Source organism: Ovis canadensis, chromosome 17 (assembly GCF_042477335.2).
Source record: "Ovis canadensis isolate MfBH-ARS-UI-01 breed Bighorn chromosome 17, ARS-UI_OviCan_v2, whole genome shotgun sequence".
Taxonomy (NCBI): Eukaryota; Metazoa; Chordata; class Mammalia; order Artiodactyla; family Bovidae; genus Ovis; species Ovis canadensis.
Genome location: NC_091261.1, coordinates 61,698,638 through 61,714,854, shown reverse-complemented (window position 1 = coordinate 61,714,854; position 16,217 = coordinate 61,698,638). Strand labels below are relative to the sequence as shown.

The 16,217-nt window shown below is 51.7% G+C and overlaps 1 protein-coding gene across 33 annotated transcripts in view; it reads right to left on the bottom strand.

The window, feature by feature from the left end:
* Positions 1-16,217, bottom strand: part of NCOR2 (nuclear receptor corepressor 2) — a 236,371-nt gene that overhangs the window by 126,014 nt on the left and 94,140 nt on the right. For all 33 annotated transcript variants that reach the window (XM_069557629.1, XM_069557621.1, XM_069557643.1 and 30 more), the window contains 3 exons: positions 14,690-14,869; positions 10,157-10,270; positions 611-667 (listed from right to left, as the gene is read on the bottom strand). In XM_069557629.1, coding sequence (XP_069413730.1) covers positions 611-667; positions 10,157-10,270; positions 14,690-14,869 — 351 coding nt within the window. The remainder of the gene's footprint in view (positions 1-610; positions 668-10,156; positions 10,271-14,689; positions 14,870-16,217) is intronic.

The following is a 16,217-nucleotide window of genomic DNA, read 5'->3' as shown; positions in this document are numbered from 1 at the left end:
GAGGCCTGGTCTGCTTCCAGTCTCTGCTGCCGACGTGGCATCTTCCCATCAGCAAAATGACACTGACAGTGGTAACAGTAACAACTAACCCTCCTCCCTTACTGTCGAAGGGGTGGCATGTTCAGGGCTTGACAGAAGGGTGTATGGCTCATCTTCACTAATGGGTATGTGCGATTATCCATCCCAGTTTACAGACAAGGAAACAGGGCACAGAGAGGTTAAGACACCTGCTCAGGGTCACACAGCTAGGAAGCAACAGACCTGCGAGATGAACCCAGATCACCCGGCCCGGAGCACGGGCTTTCTGCAATCAGCCAGACCGCACGGGTTGGACTCCAACTGGTCAATCTTACAGCTTGACTGGCCGGGCTTGGGAGCAGAGCCGGAGGACTGACACACCCCCACCTTGCACCCAGCGCGGCCCAGCCCACCTGCCCACTGTTATCTGCCTGTCCCTCTTATCAGAGGGTGGATTTCCTGCCTCCTCCAGAGGACAGAGCAGCTTGGCAACAGACAACTTCCTCCTTTTCTCCACACCCACCTGCCGCCCCGTCCACCTCTCTAGCTACCCCCCGCTTCCCAGAGCACCCCACCCTGTTCCCCAGCTCACCAGCTCCACCTGGGGCCCCAGGCCTTCCAGAATCCGATGTGCAGCCTCGGCCTTCTTCTGCAGAGGGACGGAGAAGAGGAAGAATTAAAAAAAAAAAAAAGACACCCAAGGCGCACGCACACACACACACACACACAGAGAACAGATTATAAATAGAGGCCTCCTCCTGGAACACCAAGCAGCTGCCCAGCCCAGCACGCCCATCCAGGCCCCAGGGGTGGGGGTGGGGGGCGGGGAAGGTCCCCCTCGCCAGCCCTCCCTGGGCTGCAGACCAACACAGAGAGGCCTGAGCATCCCCACAGCAGCCCTGGCAAGCCCGCCAAGTTTCGATTCAAACAAACACACCCTGTTCTCCGGTGCCGGCTCCCCCGAAGCCCCCAGCTCAACGCGCCCCCCTCACCCAGGGCCCGGGGTGGGCACAGATCCCCGGCCAGGCCTCGAGATGCCTTCCTCTGCCTTGGAAGCCTGGAAGCTGGCTGAGTGTCTCCAATTACCTCGGAGCTGGTGCCGCCAGTGAGTGGGGAGGAGGAGGGGGAGAGAGGGCGAGATAGAGGCATGGGGAAGATACCCTTTCTAGGATTCTTCTATTTCACAATCATGTGACTATTTCTGAGCTGCCCTGGAGCTCCCCGCCTCCCTCCCCACTCACAACTCAGGACTTATTAGGAAAACAGGAGCGTATGGCAGAAAGGGCTAGGTGACTGCGAATTCAACAGGCTGGACCCTGACCATGAAGGACACGTTGTGTCCGTGCCAGGCCCCCAGTTCTGGGACCACAGGGCCCGCTTGGCTGGGCCAGCCAGGGGATGGGGTGGGCACAGAGCTGGGAAAGGTGGCTTCGGGGCATGTCTCTATCAGATGGAAAGCGGGGTGCCCACAGTGCACACGTGGGAGACCTGAGACCCTCCCGTGACCCAGGACAGGCTGGGTGCTTATCACTCAGCCCAACTCGGAGACCAGCCAGGACTCGGCGTGGACAGGCAGGGCAGGCCAAGCAACTCACCATCATCAGGTCGAAAGCCTCCCCCAGTGACCCCCTAATCCAGATCCACCATACAGGGGTGACCCAGAGCCCCAGAGGACATGGCTGACAACAGAATTGGAGGCCCAGGTGTCACAGCAGTGGGGAGGCATGCTGAGGGCCAGCCTCACCCCTCCCCCAGCCCCCGTGCCAGGGGGCAGGTATGTAGGTGGGCTCAAGCTGGCGCCGAGGACGGCTCTGCCTAGAGCCCTGGGCCCAGCCCACCCAAGAACAAGCCATGATCTCGGCCCCCTTTGTGCAAAGCCAGAACCCTGAGGGCAGCAGCCTCAGAGTGTGGCTGGGGGCCAAAAAATCGTCCGGGGGGGGGGGGAGGCGGTGCAGATGATTATCATTAATGATGGCCATTTTATTGAGAACCTACTATGAGTCAAGCATTGGGTACACGGCATGCATTAGTAGTATTTGAATCACACATAACACGGAGTCAGGGAGATAGAAATATCCCCATTTTACAGATGATGAAACTGAGGCACAGGAAAATAGTATAATAAGTCTTTCTTCTGAGCTCCAGGCTCCAAGAAGGGAGAAAGACAAGAGCTGGTCCTATCCAGGGCCTCCCCTAGATTTAGGTCCCGCATCTTCTTTCAGTTGTGGCAGGTACCCGTCTGGCAGTCACTACAAACCACCCCAGCCCTGCTCACATCACAAAGCCAGAAACTGTCAGCCATGGGGGACCAAAGATGGAAGAATTCCCTAGCTGGACCAGAAGGACTGGGTATAGGGTGGCAAGAGGACAGGGTTGCTTCCACAAACATTTGAGCAGCCACTCTGTATTAAGCACCACAGCATGAAACAAAACGAATAATATTAGCCTCTGTCTGCAATAAACCGAGGCTAGTGGGCAGTTAGTCATGAGCAGTGATGGCAGGTTAGTATGCTCAGGCAGGAAAGGTACGTGAGGTATACGAGGGAGTCATTAAGTGGGTCAGTCACTCTCTCCAGAAAGGTAAAAGGAGGGATACACAGTCAGGGTTTTGAGGAATGAATAGGAGTTTATGTGTACTCATGAGGCTCTGTGAAGATGGGAAACTGCCCATTGAGACAAAGAGGTGACGTCAAACACAGGAAGGGCAGGGCTGGAGAGACTGGGACACTAGAACTGCCACATCACATCCCTGGGCCCGGGTCTCAGATCCAGGACCCATACGGGGGCTCAGGAACCCTGTGTCCTATGAAGCACAGAGGATACCATCTTCTATCACATCCTCCCTGTCTCGGGAACACAAGCACCTAGGGAGGGGCCTTCCTGCAGCCCCTGCAGAAGAGAGCAGGGAAGAGACCCTTCCTGACCTTCCAAAGCCACAGGGAGCCCAGCTGACGAGGCACAGCCCAGGGCAGCCAACTCTTGTCAACACAGCCGGTGAGAGCTCCTTTGCTCCCTAACAGGCCTTCCCCCAGGCTCTGTGCTGAAGCCCTGAGTGGCCCTGGGGCCTTTTTAAGACAACTCAATTTCCAAAAGGTCACTCAGGGAAAAAAAGAAAAACTGTCATGGAGCAGTCCTAAAGATGCCGCAACACTGGAACACGGCACAGCAGGGCGGTCAAGAGCAAGGCCACACGGGCAGCTGGACTGGGCTCTGATCCACTTGCCAGCTGTGTGGTCCTGGACACGTCCCTTCACCGCCTCCGAGCCTCAGTTTCCTCATCTACAAAATGGGGACAAGAGCAGCACCGCCCCATGCAGCTGTTGAGAGAATTAAATGAACTGACACACATTCCAAGCTAAAATCAGAGCTAAAATCAGGATCTGGCATGTGGGGAGTGCTAGGTAAGGGCTAGCTGTTATTACTGCTGTCAACAGTAATGACACGGCCATGGCTCACACCAGGTGACCCCCCTACACGTGCCAGGCCTGGATCCCTTGTAAGCCCTGTCCCTTTGGATTCCTGCAGGTACTCATGGCAGAAGCTTCTAGCATCAGCCTCATTTACACACAAGGAAGCCGAGGCTGGGGTCTCACAGCTCAAGTAGCCGGTAAAGGATGGGACAGGCAGGCCCTGAACTGGCACCCCACTTCCTCACATTTTCCTGGGGGCGCTTCTTCCACCTCATGCTACACATCGCGGCTCCCAGGCTCTCTGGTCCAGTCTGCAGGGGCAGGGCGCTGGCAGCAGTGGGGACGGGGTGCCACTGGGAATCTGCTTGGTGGTTTCCAGCGAGCTAGGGCCGTCAGGGTGGCTTTCGAGAAATACACAGCTATCCATCAGGGACCCACGTCTGGGAGTCTGCTCTGCTTTAACCCTCAGCAAGTCACTTCAGCCCCACACGTGCTGACTCAAACACATGTGTATCCACACAAAGTCATCCCACTGGAACGCACACACGTGCACAGACATACAAATGCATAGGAATCACACGCCCCGCACATGCTGAGCCACACACAGGCACACACCCACACACACAGAGCCCTCAGTAGGTCTACCCACGTAAACAAATACACACATACATGTGTGGGGTACAAGTGCACACACGTCCCCCGCAAGGTGGCTCCAACACATAATTTGCACATATGAAAACAACTGTCCATTGTTAACACATGTACTCACGCACAGGCACACATGAACCGCTCCCTCCAGACACCCACACAGAGTCCTAGCTCTTGGGCAGGAGGGCCAGAGCCTCACCCTGACCAGACCCCTGGCCAGCCCCCCGCCCCTTGAAGCCCCCATTCTAGCTCCTCCAGTCTGAGCTCCAAGCCTCACCGTCCTCTTCTGCAGAGAGGAGGCAGCACCAGGAAATACCCACTTACCCATCCAGGAAGTCTGGGACCCCTGCACCCCACTTTAGGCTGCACCACCCTCCCCTCCATACCTGGCAAGTGCTACAGCGTTTCAGGGGAGCAGTTACCCCTCCCCCCAGGCTCAGCTTCCTCATCTGTAGCTGCAGCCTAAAGACCCTTTCCAGGTGCGGGATGGAAGTGACCGAGTGCCAAGGTATAATTCATGGGCCCTCGTTAACTCTAGAGCACAGCACTCCCTACATGCACAGGAACCTGGAGGAAGCCTTGGACTCCAGGGCTAGTTAGACAGACACAGAGGCAGAGGCGGGGCTCAGCCTGGGACGCCAGTATCACAACTCGAGTGGGAGGGGAGTCTGAAGCTGGGCATTGGGGTTCCTGGACTCCCAAGATGCTCTACAAAATGCTTCACATTCTTGGTTATTATTACTGATAGAATTATTCATCTTCGTCCAGAGTAGTCCTAACCACACTGTATACACACTTTACTAGAAAGATGCTTAAAATCTAAGACAAAAAAGGACTTGGTTCTTACTCTCTATTTCCTCCTCATCCCTGAGCAATCGGAGGGCCCTGCCTCCGTGAATTCTGCCTCCTCACCATCTTCGGAAGGGGCTGTCATCCTCTTCACTGGAAATATCCTTCCACCTTTTCCCAGCGGTGCCCATTTGTGCAGACCTAGCTCAAGTCACCTCCAGGAAGTCTGCTTGGATTGCCCACTGCCCTGGGCTTCTACAGTGCCAGCACCATGTAAACTGTATAAGGATGTGTAAACATCCTTCACTAGTGCTGTGTGTGTTTGTTGCACCCAAACTCAAAGTGTGAGCCTCTTCCCACACCCGCCAGACCTCAACCTCCAACCCCTACACGTTCCCTTTTAAGATCAAACGAGAGTCCATCCCCTCTGTGAGCCTCCACATGTGCTGCAACCCCCACAGAAGGCACTCCTCAGGTCGACAGCCCACCCACTGGTTCCAAGAAGCCTTTCCCAATCCCGGTCATGCCCCGCCCTGCCCATTCCTGCCCCTTGGGGCCTGCAGCAACCCTGCCTCCTGCTCTGCCATCTGCGTGCACCTGCCCGGCCCCACCCACACAGGCAGCTCCCCCCATGCATGCTGGCGCCTCGTCCATGTGCCCCGAATGGATAATGAACCTGAGTCCAGTCTGCAGAAGAGCCAGGCAGGCTCTGCCCGGCAGGAAGCCACATTTTCCAGCCGGCGTGGCATTTAAAGATAGATCCTTGTGTCCGCCTCTCAGAGGAACCCGCAGAGAAGGAAGGAGGATTAAAATTTAATCCGATTGATCCCCCAAGGGGCAATAAGTCCTGACTGCTCCCGCCCACCCGGCCTCCAGCCCTTGAGGCTTGGCCCAGGCAGGGGGACCCCCGCCAACCTCCACTGGGGACACAGGCCAGTCCCACCCAAAACTAGAGACTCTCTGTGCAGAGAGTCTCCCACCTCTCTGGCATCCATTCATCTGTTCAACAGATACTTAAGAAACACCTACTGTGTGCCAGGCACTGGAGATATAGCTGGGGAAAAAAGAATCCTGCCCTCATGGAGCCTCTATTCACAATAAACAAACAAAATATAAATTATGTCCAGTGGCGACAATTAAAGCCAGGGAGAGGAGGTGCTGATGGGTTTTCAGGATTAAACAGAGAGTCAAAATGGACCTTGGCCAAAAAGGGGACATTTGAGCAAACAGCTGAAGGAGTAAGAGAGAGACAGCCCGACGGGGAAAAAGGAGCTCTAGGCAGGGGACGCAGTCAGTGCAAAGGCCCTGAGAAAGAAGCATGCCTGAGTGTTCAAGGAAGTACAAGGGTATGAGGCTGGAGCAAAGGGTGGGGGTAGATGAAAGGAAAGAAAGAGGGACTGGGACAAGGAGGGGCAAATTCTTTAGACCCATGGTGTGTCTGGGAGGGCGGGTGGTTTCAATACGTGAACTGTGAACTTCCAGATGTTCAAGCTGGTTTTAGAAAAGGCAGAGGAACCAGAGATCAAATTGCTAACATCCACTGGATCATGGAAAAAGCAAGAGAGTTTCAGAAAAACACCTATTTCTGCTTTATTGACTATGCCAAAGCCTTTGACTGTGGATCACAATAAACTGTGGAAAATTCTGAAAGAGATGGGAATACCAGACCACCTGACCTGCCTCTTGGGAAACCTATATGCAGGTCAGGAAGCAACAGTTAGAACTGGACATGGAACAACAGACTGGTTCCAAATAGGAAAAGAAGTACGTCAAGGCTGTATATTGTCACCCTGCTTATTTAATTTATATGCAGAGTACATCATGAGAAATGCTGGGCTGGAGGAAGCACAAGCTGGAATCAAGATTGCTGGGAGAAATATCAATCACCTCAGATATGCAGATGACACCACCCTTATGGCAGAAACTGAAGAGGAACTAAAAGGCCTCTTGATGAAAGTGAAAGAGAGTGAAAAAGCTGGCTTAAAGCTCAACATTCAGAAAACGAAGATCATGGCATCTGGTCCCATCACTTCATGGCAAATAGATGGGGAAACAGTGGAAACAGTGTCAGACTTTATTTTTGGGGGCTCCAAAATCACTACAGATGGTGACTGCAGCCATGAAAAAAAGACGCTTACTCCTTGTAAGGGAAGTTATGACCAACCTAGATAGCATACTCAAAAGCAGAGACATTACTTTGCCAACAAAGGTCTGTCTAGTCAAGGCTATGGTTTTTCCAGCGGTCATGTATGCGTGTGAGAGTTGGACTGTGAAGAAAGCTGAGCGCCGAAGAACTGATGCTTTTGAACTGTGGTGTTGGAGAAGACTCTTGAGAGTCCCTTGGACTGCAAGGAGATCCATCCAGTCCATTCTGAAGATCAGCCCTGGGTGTTCATTGGAAGGAATGATGCTAAAGCTGAAACTCCAGTACTTTGGCCACCTCATTAGAAGAGCTGACTCATTGGAAAAGACTCTGATGCTGGGAGAGATTGGGGGCAGGAGGAGAAGGGGACGAAAGAGGATGAGATGGCTGGATAGCATCACCGACTCGATGGACATGAGTCTGAGTGAACTCCGCAGTTGGTGATGGACAGGGAGGCCTGGCGTGCTGCAATTCATAGGGTCGCAAAGAGTTGGACATGACTGAGCAACTGAACTGAACTGATATCTCCTCCCAGAAAGCCACTGGGAGTGGGCAGGAGGCCCGGGTCCCTGCTGCACCCCAGTGCCTGAAACAGTGGCAGGCCCAAGCAGATGCTCAGTTACACAGCTGCTGAATGAGTGCGTAAATGAAGGAGTATGTGGGGCGCGTGTGCTGCAGCCAGAGCGCCTGAACTGGCCAGGCAAGCGACTGCTCTCAGAAGCTCAGGATCTAGGGCTGGAGTCCCAGTCTGCCACTCACTACCTGTAAGGCCTTGGGGAAATTACCCAGAGTTTCTCTTTCTTCATCTGAAAACATGGAGTAGGGGGCTGCGGGAAGGCCAGTGTCTTTCACCTACTGTCAGGACCCCATCAGGATGAAATCAGCATAAATGGGCATAAAGTCCCCAGCCTGAGGTGCTGTTGGGGTGAAGAGAGGACAATACCACCTGAGGATCAGGGAGGCCTGGGGTGACAGCTCCAGGAGCTCTGCCTTTGCCCCCTCTGCCACAGGGTCCTGGAGCCAATTCATTCTTGGTTCTGATCCCCAGCCTCAAAACTCACTTGCTGTGCAACCCCAGGTAGGTCACTTTCCCTCTCTGAACTGTGGTTTTTTATGAGTAAAACAGAGAGAATAATAGTACCTATCTTATACAGGTCTGGAAAGAATACAGTGAAATCATATAAAACGTAAACAATGGCAAGAATAAAAGAACAATGACAATAACAATTAATAGCCCAAGCTTAGCACCTACATGGAGAAGGCAATGGCAACCCACTCCAATACTCTTGCCTGGAAAATCCCATGGACGGAGAAGCCTGGTAGGCTGCAGTCCATGGGGTCACTAAGAGTCGGGCACGACTGAGTGACTTCACTTTCACTTTTCACTTTCATGCATTGGAGAAGGAAATGGCAACCCACTTCAGTGTTCTTGCCTGGAGAATCCCAGGGACGGGGGAGCCTGGTGGGCTGCCGTCTATGGGGTCCCACAGAGTCGGACACGACTGAAGCGACTTGGCAGCAGCAGCACCTACATGGTGGCAGGCACTGTTCCAAGGATGCTACATAATGAACTTATTTAATCCCCACACCCTGGTACAAGGTAGGTGCTATAATTATCATTATTTCACTGGTAAGGAAGATGGGTTACAGGGAGGCTTAAGAAATATGCCCAAGGTCACAGAGCCAGAAAATGGTAGAGACGGGATCTGAACCTACGACATCTGGCTAAAGTACACACGGCCCCTTCAGTTCTCCTATCATTGTGATCGTTACCGGTGTTGACTGGGTAGGAAGCCACGGTGTGAGAGGTGACCAGCCCTGACAGGCCCGGCACACAGTTCCCAGGCTCCCAGCAAGTTCAGTCTCATCCTGCACCTATTGCAGTTTCAAGAGGTGATGGCAGAGCTAAACCAGTTGATCCAATAGTTTCCTGCCTGGAGCTACAGCCACAGGCACCAACCACATGTTCCCCGGCTCTAGAGTCAGCCATCCAAGCCATGGGACACCATGGACTCTCCAGCGCCTGCCTGAACTCTAAGCACTGATCCAGCAGCCGGGGCAAATCTCACAGCAGAGACAGCTGGGAAGCATGGCCAGGGGCCAAGGACAGGAGCAGGGGGGAATCATAGGAGTCCATCTGTCACACTTCACTGTGTGACCGCAGACAAGGAACAATCCCTCTCTGGGCCTCAGTTTCCTCTCCTGTAAAATCAAGGAGGGGACTCGATATCCACAGGCCCTGAGCACATTTGGAAAGAGTCAACTGCAAATCACTGAAGCTGAGCTCTTAGTGGTTTGACTGAGAAAAATGGGGAGCTCACCACCTCATCAGATAACAGATTCCACTTCAGTGCAGCTCCAGCCTGGGGGTTCAGCCCCCTGGGAGACACTCTACTTTGGGTACCCTGAGCCCCTTCCCCTTCAGACACCCAACAGCTGCCCTCCAAAGATCCCTACGAGGCTCCATAGTCTGCTACAGACTCTATGTTCAACCATCCCAACAGCCCTTTCTTTCCAGGGCTCAGTGTAAACAGAGGCCAGTGTCGACAAATAAGGCTCTGGGATCTGACAGCTCACAGGTTCAAATCTCAGGCCCACCACTTCCCAGCTGTGTGACTTTAGACAAGTCATTTAATGTCTCTGGGCCTCAGTTTCTCCCTCTGTTAATTGGAAACAATCACCATACCTACTCTCTGACGACTGCTATGTAAAAAAACTTTGCCCATCACCTGAAAAGAAGGAGCTATTCAACTAATGTTGAATGACAAATAATGTTACTACTGTCTTTGCATTACAGGAATTTCTTCTGAGTACCTAAGTGATTACCCATCTCCCCCACTGATCAATTGGCCCCTGAAGCTCTCCTATGATCTAATGCCTGCATTTTCATTGCATCCCACAGGCCAGCCATGGTCCAAACCACAGCCACACCAAGATGGGTCTCCAGTGGCCACCCCTTCCCTCCTACTCACAAACCCAGATCTGTGGGAGGGTGGTCACCAGGGATGCCCATTTCACAGATGGGAATACTGAGGCCCCGGGAGAGAGTCAGATCCTTTACAGCGACACCTGCCTCCCACCTGGTGGCCAGCACAGGGCAAGCAGGAGAAGGTGGGGCCGGGGCTATGAAGGACAGGATGGGGCATACCCGGTTCTCGTCGTAGATGATCTGCACCAGGCTGCGATGCTTAGACTCGATGGGCGGTGGTGACACAGGCTTCTCGGGCTCTGGTGGCTTGGCGGCCTCCTCTTCCAGCTGTTGCTGTGGGGAGCGGGGAGAGTGTAGTGGTGAGCACGCCAGCAGGCGGAAGGAGAGGCGGCCCCCCCAACAGCGGGGGTGGCTCCCCGTTCAGCCAGGCTGGTGGCCCCACACAGGAAGTCAGGCTGCTAACCATTTCCTCTGAGTCACCCACAGGAACTCCAAGCCCTGGAGAGGCCCCAGCTCCCACAGGGAAGGGCCCGACCTGGGCTGGCTCCAGACTCTGCTGCCAGCCTACCTGGGTGTAAGTTCCGCCTTGGTGATTTACCCGCTAGGTGAGTATTAGCAAGCAGTTTAACCCCGCTATGCCTCAGTTTTCTCATCTGTAAAGTGGGACTCATGGCCGTGCCTCCTGGATGGGTTAATTTATGTACAGTCAGACTGGGGGCTCACTGAAGGTGACCCATTATCCATCATCAAACACATGCACCGTCATCCTCAGGAGAGGCTATGGAGACTCTGGAGCCAAACTGTCCATACTGGAAAACTATTTCTACAACAGTAAGTCTCCTACATATGAACCTTTGAGCTGCAAACTTCCAAAGATGCAAGCATGCCCCTGTATGCCAGCTGTTGTAATGTAATTACTATAATTTTCAAGGTCCTGTAAGATTACAAATGGTTATTTTTTGTGTTTTTTTTCATGTATTATTTGTGTGAAAAGTATTATAAACCTACTATAGTACAGTACTATATACCCAATTGTGTTAGTTAGGTACCTAGGCTAACTGTTGGTTGAGAGTTAGTTGCTCATAGTGAAAGTCACTCAGTCATGTCCAACTCTCTGTGACCCCATGGACTGTAGCCTGCCAGGCTTCTCTGTCCATGAAATTCTCCAGGCAAGAATATTGGAGTGGGTAGCCATGCCCTTCTCCAGGGGACCAAACCCAGGTCTCCGACATTGCAGGCAGATTCTTTACTATCTGAGCCACCAGGGAGGCACAAGAAAACTGGAGTGGGCAGCCTATCCCTACTCCAGAGGATCTTCCCAACCCAGGGATTGAACCAGGGTCTCCTGCACTGCAGGCGGATTCTTTACCAGTGAAGCTACCAGGGAAGCCTGTGTAACTTCGTTGGACTAAGGTATAAACTGGACTTAGGAATGTGCTTTCGGAATGGAACTTGTTCATATGCAGTGGACTTAACTGTATTTACTTGCTGTGTAACCTTGAGAAGTGGCTGAACTCCCCCAAGCCTCACTTTTCTCATCTGGAAAATGGGGATAATAAAAAGTTCTATCCTAGAGAGTTGATATGAGGCGTAAATGAGCGATGCACACAAAGCACTCAGCACCTAATGAGCAGCTTCTCATCATCATTATTATCATTATCATAAGCCCTGTGGTCTTCATACTGGACCCTTCTCCTCCAAACACCATAAAAGACCTCCCTGCATGCTGTTATCTGCTTTATATCAAAAAGGCAAAGCAAAAACCAGAGAGTTTAAGACACTGGCCCAAGGTCACACAGGGGGCCAATGCCCGGGGAATACAATCTGACAGGGCATCTTCAGGGAGGTGAGAACACTGTTCTTTGCTCATAAGGCTCACACACGCTGCCCATGACCATGAAGCAAACCATTATGAACTTGAAAATACAGCCAAGAGAGGGGCCATGCAGAAAGAAGCCAGGCTGCTTGAGCCAAGCTGCCTCAGTCCCACAGTGACCCCTAGTGGTGGCTTTCAGAAGGACAACCAGCCCTCAGGAAAACATTGAAATCCCTCCAAAAAGTGGGAAAGAAACTAAGCCAAGAAATGGAAGGCATGCTTAGCAGGGAAGAAGATTCTCACCCATCAGTGAAGGGGACCCTCCCTGAGACACTAAAAATTAAACACAGAGTTACTGTAGGATCTAGAAATTTCATCCCTAGATACAGACCCAAAGAACTGAAAACAGGTGCTCAAACAGAAACAGGAACACAAAAGCTCACAGCAGCACTATTCATGAGAGTCAAAAGGTGGAGACAACCTAAATGTCCACCAACTGATGAACAGATAAACAACTGTGGACCATCTATCCATACAGTGGCATACTGGCCACAAAGGGAATGAAGCGCTGGCAGAGGCTGCAACGTGGATGAACCTTGAAGACATGATACCGAGTGAAAGATCCCAGACAAAAGAGGCCACGTGGTGTTTGGTTCATTTACAGGAAATGTCCAGACAAATCCGCAGAGACAGAAAGCAGGTTAATGGCTGGTGGAGCAGGGAGAAAGGGGGTGGCTGCTAGTGTGCACAGGGGTCTTCTTTGGGGGTCATGAAAATGTCTTGGATAGAACGGGTGCTCATACAACACTGTGAACAGACTAAATGCCGCTGAATTGTTCACCTTACAAAGAGTCATTTTATGTTTTGTGAATTTTACTTGAAAAAGAAAAATGCCAAAGTGGAATTTCTTTTTTTTTTAATCTGGCTATCGAGGGCTGCCCTGGGCCACCTGGCTTCCAGCCTTAGTCACAAAGGTGTGCACATGGCCTGTAGCTTCAGCCTCACCCCAGAGCCAGGCCTGGGGGACCTAAAGGCCCAGCACTCCACTGGCCTTGGCAATAACTGCTGACTCCAATCAGGGCCCAGCCTCCCCACATGATGCACTGCCATCCTGGAAACCCACTCACTTCCTGCAGTAGGCCAAGCCTCACTGACTGGTCAGGCTGCTGGACCATTCTCAGGCGCCCCCAGGCGAGTGACAGTCCTGAGGTCTCTTGGAATCAATGCTCCCCTCCCCCTGTATAACTTTCAAAGCCTGTCACACTGCCCTAAACTGGCCTCCAGGAAGCGTCTCTCACTGGCCTTCCTTCCACTGCCTATGGTGGCCAGAATGAGTCCTTAGATCCGTCATGGAGCCCATGCATCCTTACCTGGAGGGAATCAGGTGCGACCCTGCTTCCCCCAGGGTCAAGACAGGTGTTACACTGACTCAATCCACAGTTTTTAAGGAGCAGCTACTCTGTGCCAGTGTTGCTAGGAGCACAGCAGGGAACAGGAGACAAGAACCCTGCTTCTGGACTTCCCTGGTGGTCCAGTGGTTGGGAATCTGCCCGCTAACGCCGGAGACATGGGTCCAATCCCTGCTCCAGGAAGATTTCCCATGCCGTGGAGCAACTAAGCATCAAGCACCACAGCTGCTGAAGCCCACGCGCCCTAGAGCCTGAGCTCTGCAACGAGAGAAGCCGCTGCAATGAGAAACCTGCACACAACCAGAGGGCAGCCTCCCGTCACCACAACGAGACAAAGCCTGAACGCAGCAACAGAGGCCCAGCACAAATCGAAAACTAAATTAAATAAATACAAGTTAAAAAAAAAAAAAAAGAACCCTGCTTTTACACTGTAGTCATGAAAAGACCACAATGTCACAAAACAAACTATACATTCGTTCAAACGGTGACACCATTCAGCAGGGTGACGACATTGGCCAACTCCCTATAAAGGCCCAGAAAGTAAATATCTTAGGCTTTGCTGGCCACACAGTCTCTTTTGTGACCACCCAGCTCTGCGGTTGAATCATAAAAGCAGCCACAGACGATGTGTAAACAATTGGATGTGGCTATGTGCCAATAAGGCTTTATTTACAAAAATAAGCATTGAGCCACATCTGGCTGGATTTGCTGACCTCCAGGATAAAGAATGGGTGAGGATGAGGACTCCTATAAAGGTCAGGGGGGGTCTCCTCTGTGGAGGGAACATCTGAGCAGACACCTGAAGATGCCAGAGAGGGAAGCAGAAGAGCCAAGAAAAGGTAAAAATAAAATTATAAAATTAATCTTATTATTCTTTATGTTAACTTTTCCTTGATTTCAATGACAATATTGATTTCTTTTCATCACGTGACTCTGTCCCTTCCTCACAACCCTATGAGGTAGCGTCATGTCTGTGCCCATTTTACAGACAAGCAAACTGAGGCTCAGAGAGGTGAATGCTCTGAGGCAGAGGTAGGAGGTCCAGCTCATCCAGATTCCAGAGCCAGGGCCAGAATCATGTGAAATTTTCCTTTACATTACAGATGAGAAAAGGGAGGCACAGAGAATCAACTGTCCACCGCACAGCTGTTCTTTCCTGTGCCATCCAGGACAGTGGCCATATTTGGTTATCCAAGTGTACAGCTCATTTAATTCAAATTAAACTAAATTAAATGTTCAGTTCCTTAGCTGCACTAGGCACATTTCGAAGGCTCAACAGTCACATATGGGTAGTGGCTACCATTGTGGACAAGGCAGATCCAGAGCATTTCCATTAGGAAGTTCCGAAAGGCAGCACCACACAAAACAGCTCTCCTGTCCACTAAACATAAAGGGCGTAAAAATGAGTCGGCACACAGGCAGTGCTCATCACACGCGAACAACTGCAATGCCTCCTATGTTATCTTCTCAGCTGCAGCTGCTGCTGGATCGGAAACTGAGGTCCACCATTCCCCCACCCACCCACACCTGCTTCTTCTTCAGTTTGGAGATCTGCTGCTCCACCATGGTGATCTCCCGGTCCACCCGGTCCATGTTCTGGATCAGCTCCTCCTTGGAGAGCCGTGGAGGTACCAGCTCCAGCTCAGGGTCAGCATGCGGGGGGCTGGGAGGAGACACCGGCTCCAGCTTGCCTGTCAGGCTGCGGTCCTGCAAGGGAGAAAGGAATAGGCATGGGGTCAGGACAGGAGGCACCCACACCCCCAGTACACTGAACGTTTCCAGCCATGACTTCAGGTACCAACACACCCGGCATCTGTTGTGCCGGCCCCCACGTCCCAGACACAAGGTTGCTCACTGATCCCACCTCCCTGCCTTTGCCCTCACTGGTCTCCTGCCAGATGTCCCCTCCCTGGCCTTCTCCAAAGTTCAGATCCTTTCTTCTATCTTCCTACATGCAAGTTTTCCAAACCTCCCTGCAAGGCCTCCCTCTTCCCTTTTCCCATTACACACCTCTCTCCTACCCTGTTACCCTGTCTGTGTCCTCCCTCCAGATCAAGCTTCTCGAGAACTGGCATCAAAACCCACAACCTCCAAATACCCAAGGCCTGGCCTCAGTTGACCCTCCATGAACACTTATTCACAATTCTCAGTCCAAATGAGCAAGTTATAGAATATCATACACAGTACAAATCTGGTTTTGTAGAAGATATACACAAACGCACAAGAAAACTATAAGAATGGGAAACAGAGATGTCAGAAGTATTTCCTGGGGAAGTGGGAGAAAAGGGGGATATTTTCACTTTCCTTTTTGTAAACTGAGGTATTACTTGCCTTTACAGTGTTACATTAGTTTCTGCGGTGCATTGAAGTGAATCAGCTATACATATATATCCCCTCCTTCTTGGACCTCCCTCTCACCTTCACCGCACATCCCATCCCTCTAGGTCATCAAAAGGCACTGAGTTGAGCTCCCTGTACTACACAATAGGTTTCCACTGGTTATCTCTTTTACACATGGTAGCATACATATGTCAATCCTAATCTCCCAATTCATCCCACCCTTCTTCCTACCTCTTCTTTTTATTTACCAGTGTTTTTCTGCTTTTCCTTTACTGAGTGTTACTCTCTGTGTAATGAAGTCATTTTCCAAAATGTGCTAAAAAAAAAAAGGCAAAAAAAAAAAACCTTGAGAATTCCCTGGTCGCCCAGTGGTTAGGACTTCACTTTCACTGCTGAGGGCCTGGGTTCAATCCCTGGTCAGGGAAATAAAATTCCACAAGCCACACGATGTGGCCAAAAATAAAAACAAAACAAAAATGTGTTAAGCAAACAAGGGAGTCAGTGGCTCCATTCCACTAGTAAAAGTTTGTTGAACATCCAAGGCTGCTGGGAGCACAATGAGGAGGAAGTAAAATAAAACCCAGTCCTTGCCCCCAGAGCACTCACCTATGTGGCCCTGGGTTCAAATCCCCACCCAGGATCATTGTGACCACAAGCATATCACCTGCCTCCATTTCCCCATCTGCACAATGGGACCATTCGCACTTTCCGGCTG